Source organism: Anomaloglossus baeobatrachus, chromosome 6, assembly GCF_048569485.1.
Source record: "Anomaloglossus baeobatrachus isolate aAnoBae1 chromosome 6, aAnoBae1.hap1, whole genome shotgun sequence".
Lineage (NCBI taxonomy): Eukaryota > Metazoa > Chordata > Amphibia > Anura > Aromobatidae > Anomaloglossus > Anomaloglossus baeobatrachus.
The window spans coordinates 325354040-325370556 of NC_134358.1; the positions used below are offsets into that span (position 1 = coordinate 325354040).

The following is a 16517-nucleotide window of genomic DNA, read 5'->3' on the forward strand; positions in this document are numbered from 1 at the left end:
AAGCAATGAAACCACCTATAGCGCCACCTGGTGGAAAAAAGCGGAGTTAGCACTTTTATCTCGAAAACTGAACGAGATAGAGAAAAAAAGTGAATTAAAAAATTGTAGGGCATCAGCAATTCAAAACGAATCGACACCTTGCATACAGAAATGCAGAAACCCATGTCCCCTCCCCCCAAAAACATTGAATGTTGGTCACGCATATGGCGCTCATTTAACTTTGATGCTCAAAGTGGCCACCGTCAGCTGCAATGCACATCTGGACTCTGGACAGCATACTGTATCTTGCTGCACGTTGTGCAATATGGTAGGTGACACGTTTGCGCAAGCATCTGTGATACGTTGTCATAGGTCCTGCAATGTTGGTGGAGGGGTCCCATACACCTGCTGTTTGATGTGACCTCACAGAAAGAAGTCCAATGGGGTCAGGTCAGGTGAGCATGGAGGCCACTCCACGCAGCCACCATACCCAATGACTTGTAGGAAGGTCTCCATGAGGTATCGCTTCACGTCCACAGCCTTGTGAGTTTTACACATTCTAATTATAGCATTTCTGTATGCAAGATGTCAATTCGTATTGAATTGATGATGCCTTACAACTTTATAATTCACTTTTTTCTCTATCTCGTTCCGTTTTCGAGATAAAAATGCTAACTCCGTTGTTTTCCACCAGGTGGTGCTATAGGTGGTATAGTTGCGTAGCACATGGATACTTTACTATACCTAGACACCACTTTTATGCCTATAGCTGCCGCCGTTATTAAGTTAATGGCGGTGGACACACTGTATATACTGTGTGTGTGTGTGTGTGTGTGTGTGTGTGTGTGTGTGTGTGTGTGTAAAATGCAGCTATGTTAATACATTCATCAACCTGTAACTTTAGTTTTACAGGAAAGTAATAGTACCCATATTGCTCTGGAACACACTACCAAGAGCTATCCGACTAATTCCCAACATCCACACCTTTAAGCGGGCCCTAAAAACGCATTTCTTTAGACTAGCCTATCACCTCACTGCCCTGATCTAATCTAGTCCCTTTCTGCCCTTCATAACAAAAAAAAAATTACTTCCAAGTCTTGTCCCCTGTACCTGTATAAATTCTGGCCGATGACGGGTTCATGCAGCTGGTTTTGAATACCCTATTAAATTGATGGCTGGACCATATATACAAAGCGTCTTCCCCCCCCCCCATTCACCTTTTGTGCCTCCCCTATTTCCTCAAAGACTGTAAAGGCCCAGTCACACACAGCGACTTACCAGCGATCCCGAAAACGATGCGACCTGATAGGGATCGCTGGTAAGTCGCTGGGAGGTCGCTGGTGAGATGTCACATAGTCAGACCTTACCAGCGACGCAGGAACAATACAGGTCACAGTAGCGACCTGTATAACGATCTCAGCAGTCACTGTGACCCTGTCACACAGTGTCAAACTCAGCGATGTGTCCTGCCCAGTAGAACATCGCCTTTGAAGAAAATGGCCTGGACCATTCTGCAAGGACTAGAGATCTCACAGCAGGGGCCTGATCGCTGGTAGGTGTCACACTTAACAAAATCGCTAACGGGATCGCTACTGCGTCACAAAACCGTGACTCAGCTGCGATCTCGCTAGCGATCTCGTTGTGTGACGGTACCTTAAAGCTTACGAGCAGGGTCCTCACTCCTCCTGGTATCTTAATTTTGTTTTGTTTGTTTTGTATTGTCTCGAATTGTCTGTACATGTCCCCTCTGAATTGTAAAGCGCTGAGGGATATGTTGGCGCTATAGAAATAAAACTTTATTATTATTATATATTTAAGGAGTGGCTTTTTCATGTCACTTGCCTTCTTCTAAATTGTCCTTGGTGTCCTTACTGCAAGGTCATCAGTGATAAGAACCAGATAACAATTGTTGATTATTCAGCTAACAAGAAAACAATTTTTGAATTGCAGATGAGTACAGAAAAATGTGATTAAGTTGTGTTTTGAGTTTTGGCAATTCATATGAATCATTTATATCAAAATATCATTGCATCACATAAAATGAGCATTTCTCAGTAAGGGTGCCCTAATCCCACTATTTTTTTTTTCTTTAACCTCTTACATGAGGTTAGACCCTTAACACTATTTCAAACTCCACAGAAAAGTGTAAATAATAGTTAGCCATATTCACACAATTACCCCTCCTTCACTACCTTTCCTTCAGAATTTCAGGGACCCCCATTGGTCTTTATACAATCTACTGATGTTATCATGGCACCAGTTTAAGGTAAATCTAAAGTATGGCACAGAACAATCTCATAGGGCTAATTTTGGGTGATATTAGTGGTTCGGACCCAAAGCAATCCATTCTTCTAATATAAAGTAACAAAAAATACACCACCATGTTGTATCATCAATTACATTCATGTTGTAGTACAATAACTGCAAAATGCCAAGATACAGTAAAACAATCCCTTGAAGACATTTCAGATGCATCACATGTACAGTTACTGTGCTTATAATCTCATTATTGTTTATTTCTCCGGGGACAGGTCTGTAGGCCATTGCCAGAGACCATGTAACTCAAGCTTATTACCCAAAGTGCATGATCCTCCCTCCTGCTGTCCATTTTAGGTCCTATTCGCCAACTTCAGAAGAACCGTTAAGAGCCTCTATCCTAGCATACAGAGCTTATATTCTGTCCATCAAAACATCAGACACTGTAGAAGGATCAGACAGACCCCATTATATGATTCAGTGAGGTCTGCTTCTCTGCTTCAGAGGTTGCTTCTGGTGTCTTCAGTGCAAAAGATCCTGCTCCATCTAGTAATTTCTCTTTGGCTGGAAGCCATGATGCAGGTGTGAAGAAAGTTGTCCATATAGTGTACATTCAATTGACAACGCTGGCCCGAACACACCGCCACCTATTGTCTATGCCCCCTTACAGATCCCCAATAGCAGATGTCAGGGAAAAGCGTAATTACACCTGTGGATTTCAACATAAATATGGTTGTCTAGAAACCCTATTGATTGACTAGATCATAAATTAACCAAAGGTTGCTTTCTGAGGTCTTAATGTGACTTAATATCTTCTCTGTGCACAAGCTGACTATATATAATCCACCCAGGCAGACTGCTTCACTACTTTTGAGCCCTTTCACTGCCATCACTTCTCTTTTTGCTATGGCAAACATCATGTGTTTGGCTTTTGTTATGCTTGATGAATGTAATCCAACAAATATTTAGTCAGCGCAGCCCAGCCATGCTCTAATCCTTGTTCACACTTATTAAGGTAAGAAGTATATGCTCATTACACATTGATTAATTTGTGCACTGATAAATTAGCTACTGTGATCATTGGTGAGCCTCATTTTTTTTGCTACCTAAAACACAAAATTACTTCTTAGCTCCCTGTCCAGTTATGTAGATGTATGTATTATGTATGTATTGGAGACCTAGTGATAAATACTAGAAATACACTTGAAAATGAATTGAATGACAAGCTACAAATTCAATATCGTCTATTTGCAGAAAATTTCTAAACAATCTTAAATATCAATTTCTTTTATTTTTTGTCTGTTTATAAAGGAGGACTGTGGTTTGCCCTATTATTGATGTAATTAGCGATGATACATTTGAGTACATGGCCGGTTCTGACATGACTTATGGCGGGTTCAATTGGAAATTGAACTTCAGATGGTACCCTGTTCCCCAGCGTGAAATGGATCGGAGGAGAGGAGATCGAACTCTTCCTGTTAGGTGAGATGGTCGTTGGATTGATTTTTCTTGACAGCTTTACACTACATTCAATGAGAACTGATCTGATTTGTATAATGCTAGTTATTGGGTGTGTACCGTGACTTTATATTACATAGTCATTTCCATGCCCTACTGTAGAGTGTTCTATGAAGATATAACAATACTTTCTCAGCAGAAAAGGTCCAGAAACTGATTCTTTATTTTTTCTTTTCAGACTGACTCTGTCTTATTCTGTTTTTTGGTGGTGAATTTAATACTATAAAGTCCTTTAAACATCTTAAACTGTTGAAAACCCCCAAGTTTTGTGTTTTTCCAGCCTTGTTTCATGTGCACAAATAGCTGATGTAATAAGCCATCATAGAACGCCCTGACACCGGGAACATTAAGCTTGTATATGACACAGATCATGTCTTTTAGACTAGTGGCTTCCAGCCAAAGCTTGCGTAATGATCATCCAGTGCAGTCATTGCCCCGCGAGAAGGTTTCATGTCTGCCTATTGTACGGACAGTGCCAGTACTGTTCCCTGGGTGTCGTAGATTATGCAGCCACACACCAGCTAAAATATTATAGACTGGAAAAAAATTGCAGCTCAGTACACTTTGATCTTAAATAGACATTTACCACTTCGCATATTTTTATCCAAATTTACCAAGAACAGCAATACAATGTTATGTTTTGGGGATGGATAAAGACTCATTGTATTGATTTCCAATCATGTGACCTCCACTTGTAAGAACGTTTTTTTAAAGCATGCAGGTCACATGACTGGATAATTTGTTTCACATTGGCTGTTTTGTGCTATCCACAACTTGTGATTCCTGCCGGCTTTCTGCAGTAGACAACGCTTGCCTACATATCATAACAATTTTATCTCTAGCTATGTGTACCAACGGCCTTGTTCGCTATAAAAAGATCCTTCAGAAGAATGTCAGCATGTGTTTTCCTGAAGCTTTGCCTTCAACAGCTCTTGCATCGTTTTTTTTATGTCATAAATAAGATGGTGGCATCTTTCTAGAAGAATGAAGCCTGAACCAATTAAAAGCAATGACAAAAGATGGAAAGTATGCAGACCTGGTGGTTGTGATATCGCTCTGCTTAGGCTTCTTGTTTTGGGACTTTTTTTAGTGCAATTTTTCCGGCGGGTCCCAGTAGGAATATGCCTGAAAAGACGACATGTACGTAATTTAGAAAGACACTAAAAAGATTTAGTGCGCCATCATCTGGAATACCATGTTTAGTGCTACATAAAAATAAAGTGCATTCATACTATCCAACCATGCAAGTCCTAGCAAAAGATGGACCACTCTTAATAACCTGTTCTACCCTAAGAACAATCAGTAATGGCACATATGGCCGTCACATGGAACAGTGGCTGGCGTGCAGTGCTGCGTTTCATGCACCGGCGTGTGTCTACCAGTCTTGTAGACCTGTTTTGTGTATGTGCTGATATGGCTTCTGGTGCATGCAGCAAACGTAACCCTAGAACCTCATTCTCCCATTGAAGGCTGGTATGCATAAATGCACATAAATTTAATAAGCTGCTATATATTTGTATATTTTTATGTTGCAGAACTCCTACTATGGCAGGTGGACTCTTTTCAATTGACAGGGATTATTTCCAGGAGATTGGAACATACGATGCTGGAATGGATATTTGGGGAGGGGAGAACTTAGAAATCTCATTTAGGGTAAGTACAACAGAAAATGCAATGTATACCTATTATATGGTTTCTGCAAGCTGTCTTTATGTTTTAGCAAACCATGTTTGTATTTGTGAAAGAAAAATGGATCTTACCTAATGCTTTGTGTTCCTTTTTTCCCCTCTAGATATGGCAATGCGGAGGTTCACTTGAAATAGTCACTTGTTCACATGTTGGTCATGTTTTTCGAAAAGCTACTCCATATACCTTTCCTGGTGGCACAGGGCAGATTATAAACAAGAACAATAGGAGGTTGGCAGAAGTGTGGATGGATGAGTTCAAGAACTTCTTTTACATCATTTCACCTGGTGAGAGTAATCTGATTATACTTTATTTCGAGTATCATGGTTAAATACTTTAACAGCCACTTTTTACCATGTTTAAAATATTCACTAAACCGGCAGATGGGTGATGTCATGCTTTCATCAAATCATCTTGAATTTTCTGTAATTATGTTTAGATATAATGTTACCAAGGGTTATTAAATACATAGCCTGACACACACACACACTGCAGTTCTGTAGGGCTTTTTATTCTTCTTCCTTCAGAAGCAGACCCCTCATCTGCCTCCAGATTGTTTGCCAGGGGCAGAGGGTAGGGCTGCACCCCTGCAGATTCACCATTCGGTTTGGTAGAACGGCTTTCACATGTTGGAAATACTGGCAGCTTTGCCTTTGCAATACAAGAGAAGTGCAAAGGCACTGGCTAGCTTCAAGGCAGCGCTTGCAAGCTTTTTACTTATAAGGGCTCACTCCTTGCCTGCAAAACCAGCCAAATCCGATAGACTGCATTAGTGTCTGGTAGCCTAGGCAATGAGCAGTAAACTATGTCTATAAATCACTTAGTTATTGTGTTTTTATAATCCCTTTGCAATTTTATCCTTTTATAATTGAGAAAACTCTGTTAAAGGGAACCTGTCACCTGTAAAAACGCAATTAACCTGCAGATATGGGGTTAATAGCAAAGGAATCCTGCCCAATGCCTGCACATTAAACTCCGCTGCCAGGAGGAAATTAACTCAAATCTTCCTGGCAGCATTCCGGTTTCAGTCACTGGTGCGGCGTCGGTGCGGGGTCAGTCATTGTTCTGTGTATGGAGAGCGGCAGCTGTAACTATGTCCCCAGGACTGACTGACAGCCGCTAATCATTAGAACCAGCCGTCAGTCAGTGCATGGGGCCGCTATTACATCTGCTGCTCTTCATACACAGAGCAGTGACTGAACGCACAACAGCGACACCCCCATGACTGAAACCAGAACGCTGCTGGGAGGATTAAAGTTATTTCTTCATCGTTCCTTATGGGAGACCCAGACCATGGGTGTATAGCTTCTGCCTCCGGAGGACACACAAAGTACTACACTAAAAGTGTAGCTCCTCCCTCCGAGCATATACACCCCCTGGATGACAAATCTAACCAGTTCAATGCTTTGTGTTCAGGAGGTCACACACACACATGCATTCTCATCTGATTTTTGATTTTTGATTTTTTGATTTCAAAGATTTGGAAGAAAAGCGGGTCCAATCTGGACTCCCGGCATGTCCCTTCTCACCCCACTGTGTCGGCGGTGCTATTAAGGTTGATTTTACAAGGCTGGAGCCTTCACATGCCGCGCTCCTTCACCATCCTCTGAGGCTCTGGCTTGAAGTGGGAGCCATCACGGTTCTCACTGCTTTGCAGGAGACTGGTCTCCATCCGCAGCCCTGTCAGGATCCTGTCGGACGGAGCGATCACTCCTCAGGGACCTGGCCCTGCGTCTCATAAGCTAAGTATTGAGACGTTATTCAGGTGTCCCTTGTACATTTATTGTGGGGAGAGTGTGTTATGTCACTGTGCTGTGATTTCCGGCCGGTTCTCTGGTTTTTTCCTGAGAACCGCGCCGACGGCCGCATGGAAAAATCTAGGCCCCGGCTTCAGATGCGGCCTAGTTTCGATTTCACTGCCTAGTTTTCGATTTCACTTCAATGACTGACATGCAGGGGAACAGTGCGGCGCCGCCCACCGGCCGTTCAGCAGAGGGGAGGACACTCCTCTCTGAGGAGATGTTTCCCTCCCCTGTATATCCCCTTGGCCCTCCGGTTCCCGCTCTTGGACTCAACCCCGCCCCCCCCCTCACTCCGGCGCCATTTTATCAGCGTTTACACACTGATCGGCGCTGGCTGCTGCAGCTTCTGCATCTGTCTGGGGGTCCAAGCTGTGGAATCCGGAGGGCACACAAAAGCGGTCTGGTAAGCCACAACCTCTGGTTGTGGACTTTATTATACACTCTCTGGGGGTCATTCTGAAGGAGTGTATTCTTACTGCAGAGCCTCCACCTCAGCAGCATGTCTCTCACTAGGAGCAAGGCTGCAAGGCTTTACTCTATTTGCATTGCATGTCAGCTCATACTGCCTGAACCGAGCACATATCCACATTGTGATGCCTGCTCTAACATGGTAGTGCCTCAGCCTGGAGCCTCCTCAGGGGTCCCTCCGGCTGCTCCAGCCCCGGTGGCTGAACCCCCGGCTTGGGTAGCATCGTTTTCTAAAGCTATCTCCCAGTCCTTTGCCGACTCCATGGGACAGCTGTCCCGGTCTCTGCTGTCCATGCATCAGCCCCCTTCTCAGGGCGCTTCTGCTGCTCCGACTCGCTTTGCAGAGCTCTCAGAGGATTTTTTATCTGTTCCCGGACCCCGTCCTCCTAAACGGAGACGCAGGGACTCTTCTCCTTCCTCGTCCCACGGCTCTGATTCACGAGCTGAAGTGCAGGGCGAGGAGGATGCCTTTACTGTGGGCTCGGACGCTACCTCTATGTACCCTATTGATCTATCTGAGGGTGATGCGGATGTAAGTGATTTGATTGCGTCCATTAATTCCGTACTGGACCTCAATCCACCAGTGTCAGAGGAACAAGCCTCTCTGGTAGAAAAGCACCAGTTTATCTCACCTAAGAGAGCAAGGAGTATGTTTTTTTTTTAACCACTCCAGTTTTCAGGCCACTGTGACCAAGCCCAGGGCCTGTCCTGACAAACGCTTCCCAAAGCGTAGTTCTGATGACCGTTTTCCCTTTCCACCAGACGTGGTCAAGGAGTGGGCTCATTCACCAAAGGTAGATCCTCCGGTGTCTAGAATCTCAGCCCGGACAGTTGTATCTGTGGCTGATGGCACCTCACTTAAGGATCCCACTGACCGCCAGGTTGACCTTCTGGCCAAATCTGTATATGAGGCGGCAGGGGCTTCGTTCTCCCCGTCTTTTGCAGCAGTGTGGGCTCTTAAGGCAGTCTCTGCTTCTCTGGCGGAGATACATTCCCTCGCCAGGGACTCTATGCCCGAAATGGTTGCCTTAACTTCCCAGGCTTCGGCTTTTTCGTCCTATGCCATGTCTGCCATTCTGGAGGCCTCTCACCGCACGGCGGTGGCTTCCGCTAATTCCCTCGCGATCCGCAGGATCTTGTGGCTTCGAGAGTGGAAAGCAGACGCTTCTTCCAAGAAGTACCTTGCTGGGCTCCCCTTTGCAAGGTCCCGGCTGTTCGGTGAACAACTGGATGAAATTATTAAGGAAGCTACTGGCGGGAAGAGTACTTCCTTGCCACAAACTAAAACCAGAAAACCTGTCCAGGGCAGGAACCAGTCGAGGTTTCGTTCCTTTCGTTCCTCTAACTGGTCATCCTCTAAGCCCTCAGCCTCGTCCACTAACTCAGCCAAGGATCGAAAACCCAGCTGGTTAGCGAAGCCGCATCCACAGAAGAACGGAGGAACCGCTGCCACTAAGGCAGCCTCCTCTTGACTATCTGGCTGCGCCAGCAACGTCCTTGGTCAGTGGCAGGCTCTCCCACTTTGGCGACGTGTGGTTTCAACACGTCTCCGATCAGTGGGTGCGGGATATCATCTCCCACGGCTACAGGATAGAATTCTCTTCCAGCCCGCCAAACAGATTTTTTCTGTCCACTCCCCCCTGCTCCAATGCCGCCGCTTTCTCTCAGGCCGTGGCATCCTTGCAGGCCAACGGAGTAATTGTTCCGGTTCCCGCCCGGGAACGGTTCAGAGGTTTCTACTCAAACCTATTCCTAGTCCCCAAAAAGGAAGGTTCCTTCCGGCCCATCCTGGATCTCAAGCTTCTCAAAAAGCATGTTCAGGTGCGGCACTTTCGCATGGAATCTCTGCGATCGGTCATTGCCTCAATGACCCAAGGAGATTTTCTAGCATCCATCAACATCAGAGATGCCTATCTGCATGTGCCAATTGCAGTTTCACACCAGCGTTGGCTACATTTTGCAATTAAAGAGGAACATTTCCAATTCGTGGCTCTCCCCTTCGGGTTGGACAACAGAAAAGGCCATATAATGCACATAAAGAAGTAGATGGACAAATGTATACAACCCCTGACGAAGGCTTCTCGCCGAAACGGCCGTCGGGAAGGACGCGGACAACACCCACTGACCACCTAATCCTCCAGGTATAGTGCCACACCAGACAACTTATATGGTTGTGGAAGTTTCCCCTTGTATATGGGTGTTACAGTTATAACAGTCACACCATTTAATATTGGATTGGGGACCAATACTGATTAATGTGTAGAAAAGGTTTTTTTCTATCATATACAATGGTATGGCTCTTCCTGGATGATGTTGTATACATTTGTCCATCTACTTCTTTATGTGCATTATATGGCCTTTTCTGACATGGCCACAACCTGTCTATAATACCTACTGTGTCAGTCTGCAAATTGGTGTCAACACAAGTTATGTGCATCGCAAGATTCCATTAGTAATATGCACTTTCTGGGGTTCCCTTGAATTCTAAATAAAGTCCTTTTGCATCACGGTTCTTAGAACGTAATACTGCAATTAATTGGATACTCTGATGTATGGGATATGTGGGTAATCCTTTAACCCCCCCCTCTTTTTTGGTGATGCAATCATTCCTCTTGACACTTGTATTTCTTTATTTATTTAGTACAAGTCATCAATTGGTCTTTCACATGCATAATGATTGAGGTTATGTGATCTTTAATATGGACATATCATTTATTTGACTAATTGTCTATATATTATGGTCAGTGTTTTATTGTCCGTGCCCTCACTTGTACTGTGCCGCCCCGCACCTTCCCCTATACTAATAAAGATCTCACTTTTGCACTTTGGATGTTGGTCGTGTATTTTCTCCTCGGTTGCTATCAATTACGACTTATCCTCAGTCCCCATCCAGAATTTATACATATTATGATGGTTACTATCTATATATACGTCTGGTAAATCATGGTGTGGCTGTGGTTCCTTCTGTATACTTTAGATCTGGTGCGGGCGCTCCGAACCTATGTGTCACGCACCGCCGCTCTCAGGCGGTGCACCTCTCTGTTTGTGCTAACCACAGGTCAGCGCAAGGGTCTCTCGGCTTCTAAACCGACTCTGGCTCGTTGGATTAGGTCGGCCATATCCGATGCCTACCAATGTTCTCAGGTGCCTCCCCCGCCGGGGATTAAGGCGCACTCGACCAGAGCTGTCGGTGCCTCTTGGGCTTTCAGGCACCAGGCTACGGCTCAGCAGGTCTGTCAGGCTGCCACTTGGTCTAGTCTGCACACCTTTTCGAAGCACTACCAAGTGCATGCTCATGCTTCGGCAGATGCGAGCTTGGGCAGACGCATCCTTCAGGCGGCTGTCGCCCATTTGTGAAGTTAGGTTTTGCCTACTTCTCAGTTTTCTGTTTATTTCCCACCCATGCTTTGAGACGTCCCATGGTCTGGGTCTTCCATAAGGAACGATGAAGAAAAAGAGAATATTGTTTACTTACCGTAAATTCTTTTTCTTATAGTTCCGACATGGGAGACCCAGCACCCTCCCTGTTGCCTGTTGGCAGTTCTTGTTCCGTGTGTTTTCACCGGCTGTTGTTGTAGACAGAGGTTCCGGTTATTCCGGGTTTGACTCTATCTCTACTTATGGGTGGATGTCCTCCTTCAGCTTTTGCACTAAACTGGTTAGATTTGTCATCCAGGGGGTGTATATGCTCGGAGGGAGGAGCTACACTTTTAGTGTAGTACTTTGTGTGTCCTCCGGAGGCAGAAGCTATACACCCATGGTCTGGGTCTCCCATGTCGGAACTATAAGAAAAAGAATTTACGGTAAGTAAACAACATTCTCTTTTTTTCCTCCCAGCAGCAGGGATTAATGTGCAGACGCTGAGCAGGATTGTAAAGTTATTGATTTGCAGATTAACCCCTTATCTGCTGGATAATAACGTTTTTACAGGTGACAAATTCCAAAAGTAAAGGCAATCTTATTAATTTTAATAAGATTTCCTACTAAAGGTTACCTGCAATTTGTTTTACCATAGAAGACAAATGAAGTTTCTTGATTGTTATATTAAAAAATAATGTGCTGGTACAAGGACTATGAATAATAAATACAGTGATGTCACAAAGCAGATAATAAAAAAAAATCTTCATGGCAATAAAATAGAAATCTGTAAATCCAATTCCTAACTTGTTAATTGCTAGATGAATATTTACATAAAATGTATGGAATATATTTTAATTACATAAATAGCTATGTTGTATTCAGCAAAATGCCCCTATTTTACCAAAAAACACATTAAACATTGTTACAGTACTATTTTACTACTGTTAATTTAGACAGCACCAGTTAGTTCACATATTCCTTGCTTCATGCCTTTTTAACACTTTAAAGGGGCTGTCTGTTTTTTTTTTTTTATTTTTAGAAGTCTGCATTTATTGCAGACTTGTGAATCAATAATGCGTGCACACTGCACGCTGTCAGGATTCTCCAGAGTTTGTCAAGAGCGAGTGCCACATGACAGCAAGTATGCAATTTACATACATCATGCCATATTCCAACTAGACATTACTCAGTAAGGTCGAGCATGTCTAGTCTGAATGTGACAGGAAGCATGCAAATCGCATATTTTCAATCACGTAACTGCTGGTAAGATTACAGAATCCTGACCACGTGTGCACCGTATGGTGTGAGGATGCAGAGGTCTGCAGTCTTTGCAGGTTTCAATCAGAAGACTGAACATCACCTTTTAGCACTAGGTGGCATCATATTTTGTACTTGAGTTTTTTCCTCTACTTCCAAGAGTCATACATTTATTTTTCCATCTTCCAAGCCATGTGAGGGCTCCTTTTTTTAGGTGGGGGGAGCACAAGTTGTAGGTTTATGACCTCCTTCATTGTACCAAATAATCTACTTAAAAATGGGACAAAAAAAGGCTACTCTTCCATTTGCTTTGTGATTTTTTTTTAAATTTTTTTTTGTTTTCTACTGCATAATATTGTATAGTAAAAATGACCTGAAAACATCATTGTCCAGATTTGTACAATGGCATCAATACCACACTTGTATCAGAAGATCCAAGAACCATGTTTTACCATGAAAGGACATGTTTGAGGGCTTGTTTTTTTGCGTATTAAATTGAAAGCTTTGTCTATTTTTGCTTTTTGGGGCTATTACTAAAGCCCTAATTCTAGCATTTTAACTTTTTTTTGTCGTTATGGCATTTACTGTATGGGTAAACTAATTTTATGTTTTGTTTGACGTTTGATATGTTTGTTTTTTAATTTGCTTTTTTACCATTGCTTGTTACTTTATTTTTTTAAATCATCCCCGGGGAACTTGAACCAGTGATGCTTCATCTGTATAGGGCAGTATAGTAGTATTGCAGAATTTAGTGTAGATTACAGCCTACTATGAAGTTTATTCTGCGGCTGATCTCAGGAGTACCAAGATGGCAGTAATAGCTGCCTTTAGCAGTCCCTTGGTGGCCAAAATAATCCATTGATTCCCCACGATCACGTCATAGGAGCCAGTGTTTGTGAGCACAGCTGTGTTTTAATGCTGCGCTCATATTGAGAGTGGCATCTAAAATATCGGAAGTGATTGGAGCTCAGGTTGCTGCTGTTAGAGGGAGATCAGCCATGTGAAGAGAGCTCAGGTCCTAAGCTTGTGAAACACAACACATCTGAACACACTCCATTACAGATATCAGTCATGGAGGGTTAACAAGGTAAAACAGATATGATATTACAGAATGTGATTTCTATTTAATAATTCATTCATACATGAAGTACTAACCGCTTTATCTTGTGATTTTTAAGTCTTTGCATAGTTACTAAAAAGTATGTTAAATTGTATAAAATAGGAATTTGGAGCGAGAAATTTTGCAAATTGCTCATAAATTTGGGCGCAAATGTTTAAATTGATATCAAAGTTTTGTAACTAAAATATACATAGTCGTGGAATATATTTTTTAGACTGACACAAATTTTGGTTCTCACAAAGTTTTCTGCTTCAGCATTTACATGTTTTACACTTTTAATGTCAAATACATCAAGTTACATCCAAATCTGTGCCGGTCTATAAGCTTTGGCTAGGGGCGTTCATGAAAATCAGTTCATGGTTAACGTTTGTTAGATTTCATCAGCTTTAACGTTATCACACTAATAGTTGTGTTTATCATTTCAGGTGTGACTAAAGTAGATTATGGGGACATATCTTCAAGAGTTTCCTTGAGGCATAAACTTCAATGCAAACCGTTTTCTTGGTACTTAGAAAATGTATATCCCGATTCCCAAATACCTCGTCATTATTTTTCTTTGGGAGAGGTACGATCACGTGTCATAGCTAAAGAAAAAAAAATTCTGTTCACTGATGTTATTTTAAAAAAAAATTACAAAATGCTAATTAATATTAAACATTCAATCATTTGCAAATGGAAAAGACTTAATCCTATGTTGGATTCTATTTTTTAATCTTGCTAATGTAGATACACATATGATGTTAGTAGTTTTATTTTTCCATCTGTACAATTGTATAGGCATCTCTAAATAAATATACAATATAATGAGACTAACTTCATGAAACGTTATAATATAAAGCTGTAAGGAAGAGGTGCAAGAAAAATTACTCATTGACGCTCATTCCAAAACAGATTTTGAACTAAATTAATCAACTAATGTCAATATGCATATTGAAGGTGTAGTATAATTGATACAGTATATCAGAAAAGTAAGTACACAACTCATATTTTTAAAAATATTTTATTATCTTTTCATGGGACAACATTGAAGATATTACACTTTGATACAATATAAAGCAGTCAGTGCACAGCCTTTATAATAGTGTAAATTTGATGTGCCCTCTAAATAACTCAACATATCGTCAATGTAAAAACCACTGACAACAAAAGTCAGTACATGCTTAAGTAAAAATAGTCACATTGTGCCTAAAATGGCAATATTTTGTTTGACCACCATATTTTTTGCCACTGCCTTAACTCGCTTTGGCATGGAGTTCACAAGAGCTTCACAGCAGCTCCTGGATTACTTTCCACTCCTCCATGATAGCATCACGGAGCTGGAGGATGTTAAAGACCGTGTACTACTCTACCTTCCATTTGAGGATGCTAAACAGATGCTCAACAGGGTTTAGGTCTGAAGACAAGCTTGTCCAGTCCAGCACCCTTACCTTCAGTTTCTTTAGCAAGGCATTGGACATCTTGGAGGTCTGTTTGGGGTCATTATCATGTTGGAATACTGCCCTGCTGGCCAGCTTCTGAAGGGAGGTGGTCATATTGTGCTTCAGTATGTCACAGTACATGTTGGCATTCATGGTTCTTTCAGTGAACTGTAGCTGCCCACAGTCAGCAGCATTCATGCTGCCCCAAACCATGACATTCCCACCATGCTTGACTGCAGGCAAAACATGTAATTGTACTCCTCACCTGGTTGCCACCACACACGCTTGAGGCCATCTGAACCAAATAAGTTTATCTTGGTCTCATCAGACCACAGAATATGGTTCCAGTAATCCATGTCCTTAGTCTGGCTTGTCTTCAGCAAACTGCAAGCTTTCTTGTGCATCATCTTTAGAAGAGGCTTCATTCTGGGATAACAGCTATGCAGACCAATTTGATAAAGTGTGAAACATATGGTCTGAGCAGTAACACGCTGCTCCCCACCCATTTTAACTTCTGCATCAATGCTGGCAACGCTCATACATCTTATTTTGAAAAGGCAACCTCTGGATATGATGCTGAGTATGTGCACTCAACCCCTTTGGTCGACCATGGCAAGGCCTGTTCTGAGTGGAACTTGTCTTGTTAAACCGCTGTATGGTTTTAGCCACCGTGCTATAGCTCAGTTTCAGGGTGTAGTCAATCTTCTTATAGCCTAGGCCATCTTTATGTAGAGCAACAATTATTTTTTTCAGATCCTCAGAATTCTTTGCCATAAGGTGCCATGTTGAACTTCAAGTGATCAGTATGAGAGAGTATGTTAACGATCACACTAAGTTTAACACACCTGCTCCCCATTCCCACCTAAGACCTTGTAACGCTAATGAGTCACATGACATTGGGGAGAGAAAATGGCTAGTTGGGTACAATTTGTCCATTTTTACTTAAGGATAATACTTTTGTTGCCAGTGATTTAGACATTAATGGCTGCGTATTCAGTTATTTAGAGGGCACCAAATTTCCTCTGTTATACAACTGTACACTGACTACTGTTACATTGTATCAGTGTCATATCTTCAGTGTTGTCCCAAGATATAAAATATTTACAAAAATGTTAGTGGTGTAATCATTTTTTTGTGATATACTGTAGCTGTCATCAAATAAGGGGCTTGCCATTTGAATCTGAGTAGTCTTTCAGAGGTAAACTTTTACCAAATCCAGTACGCTCACAAACAAACTTAAATGGCCTTTTATTACAAAAACCCTCGCATCTAGGCTATCACACTCATGGCAAACTGCCTATTTTGCTTAGGAAATTCATGGAAAACTGGATGTTTTCCTACTAGCAAATATAGAGTGCTTTTAGTAACTCTGTGCCTTCCTTCTAGCAAGCGGGCCCTCGACCTAGGACCTCCCTACTTTTTTGTGGTCCCCCTTGCTTTCTTAAGAGGATAGGAGCCTGTCCTTATGCCTGATGGGATAAATCTTTGAAAGATTATGCAGAATGTAACCATAGAAATCAGTTTATGGGGGTTAAGCCAACATTGAAAGTTATGAATTATCTTCAGGATTATCACCAATTCTAAAAATGGCGCTCTGGAATGTCTCTTTGGAATAGATGGAGACCATGTGTAACCGGCCTTCTAGGCAGGCCA

The 16517-nt window shown here is 42.4% G+C and overlaps 1 protein-coding gene across 1 annotated transcript in view; it reads left to right on the plus strand.

Annotated features, from left to right (window-relative positions):
* GALNT1 (polypeptide N-acetylgalactosaminyltransferase 1) overlaps nt 1–16517 on the plus strand; it is a 224930-nt gene that overhangs the window by 184429 nt on the left and 23984 nt on the right. The window contains exons 6-9 of the mRNA XM_075314935.1: nt 3547–3717; nt 5289–5406; nt 5546–5726; nt 13872–14011. Coding sequence (XP_075171050.1) covers nt 3547–3717; nt 5289–5406; nt 5546–5726; nt 13872–14011 — 610 coding nt within the window. The remainder of the gene's footprint in view (nt 1–3546; nt 3718–5288; nt 5407–5545; nt 5727–13871; nt 14012–16517) is intronic.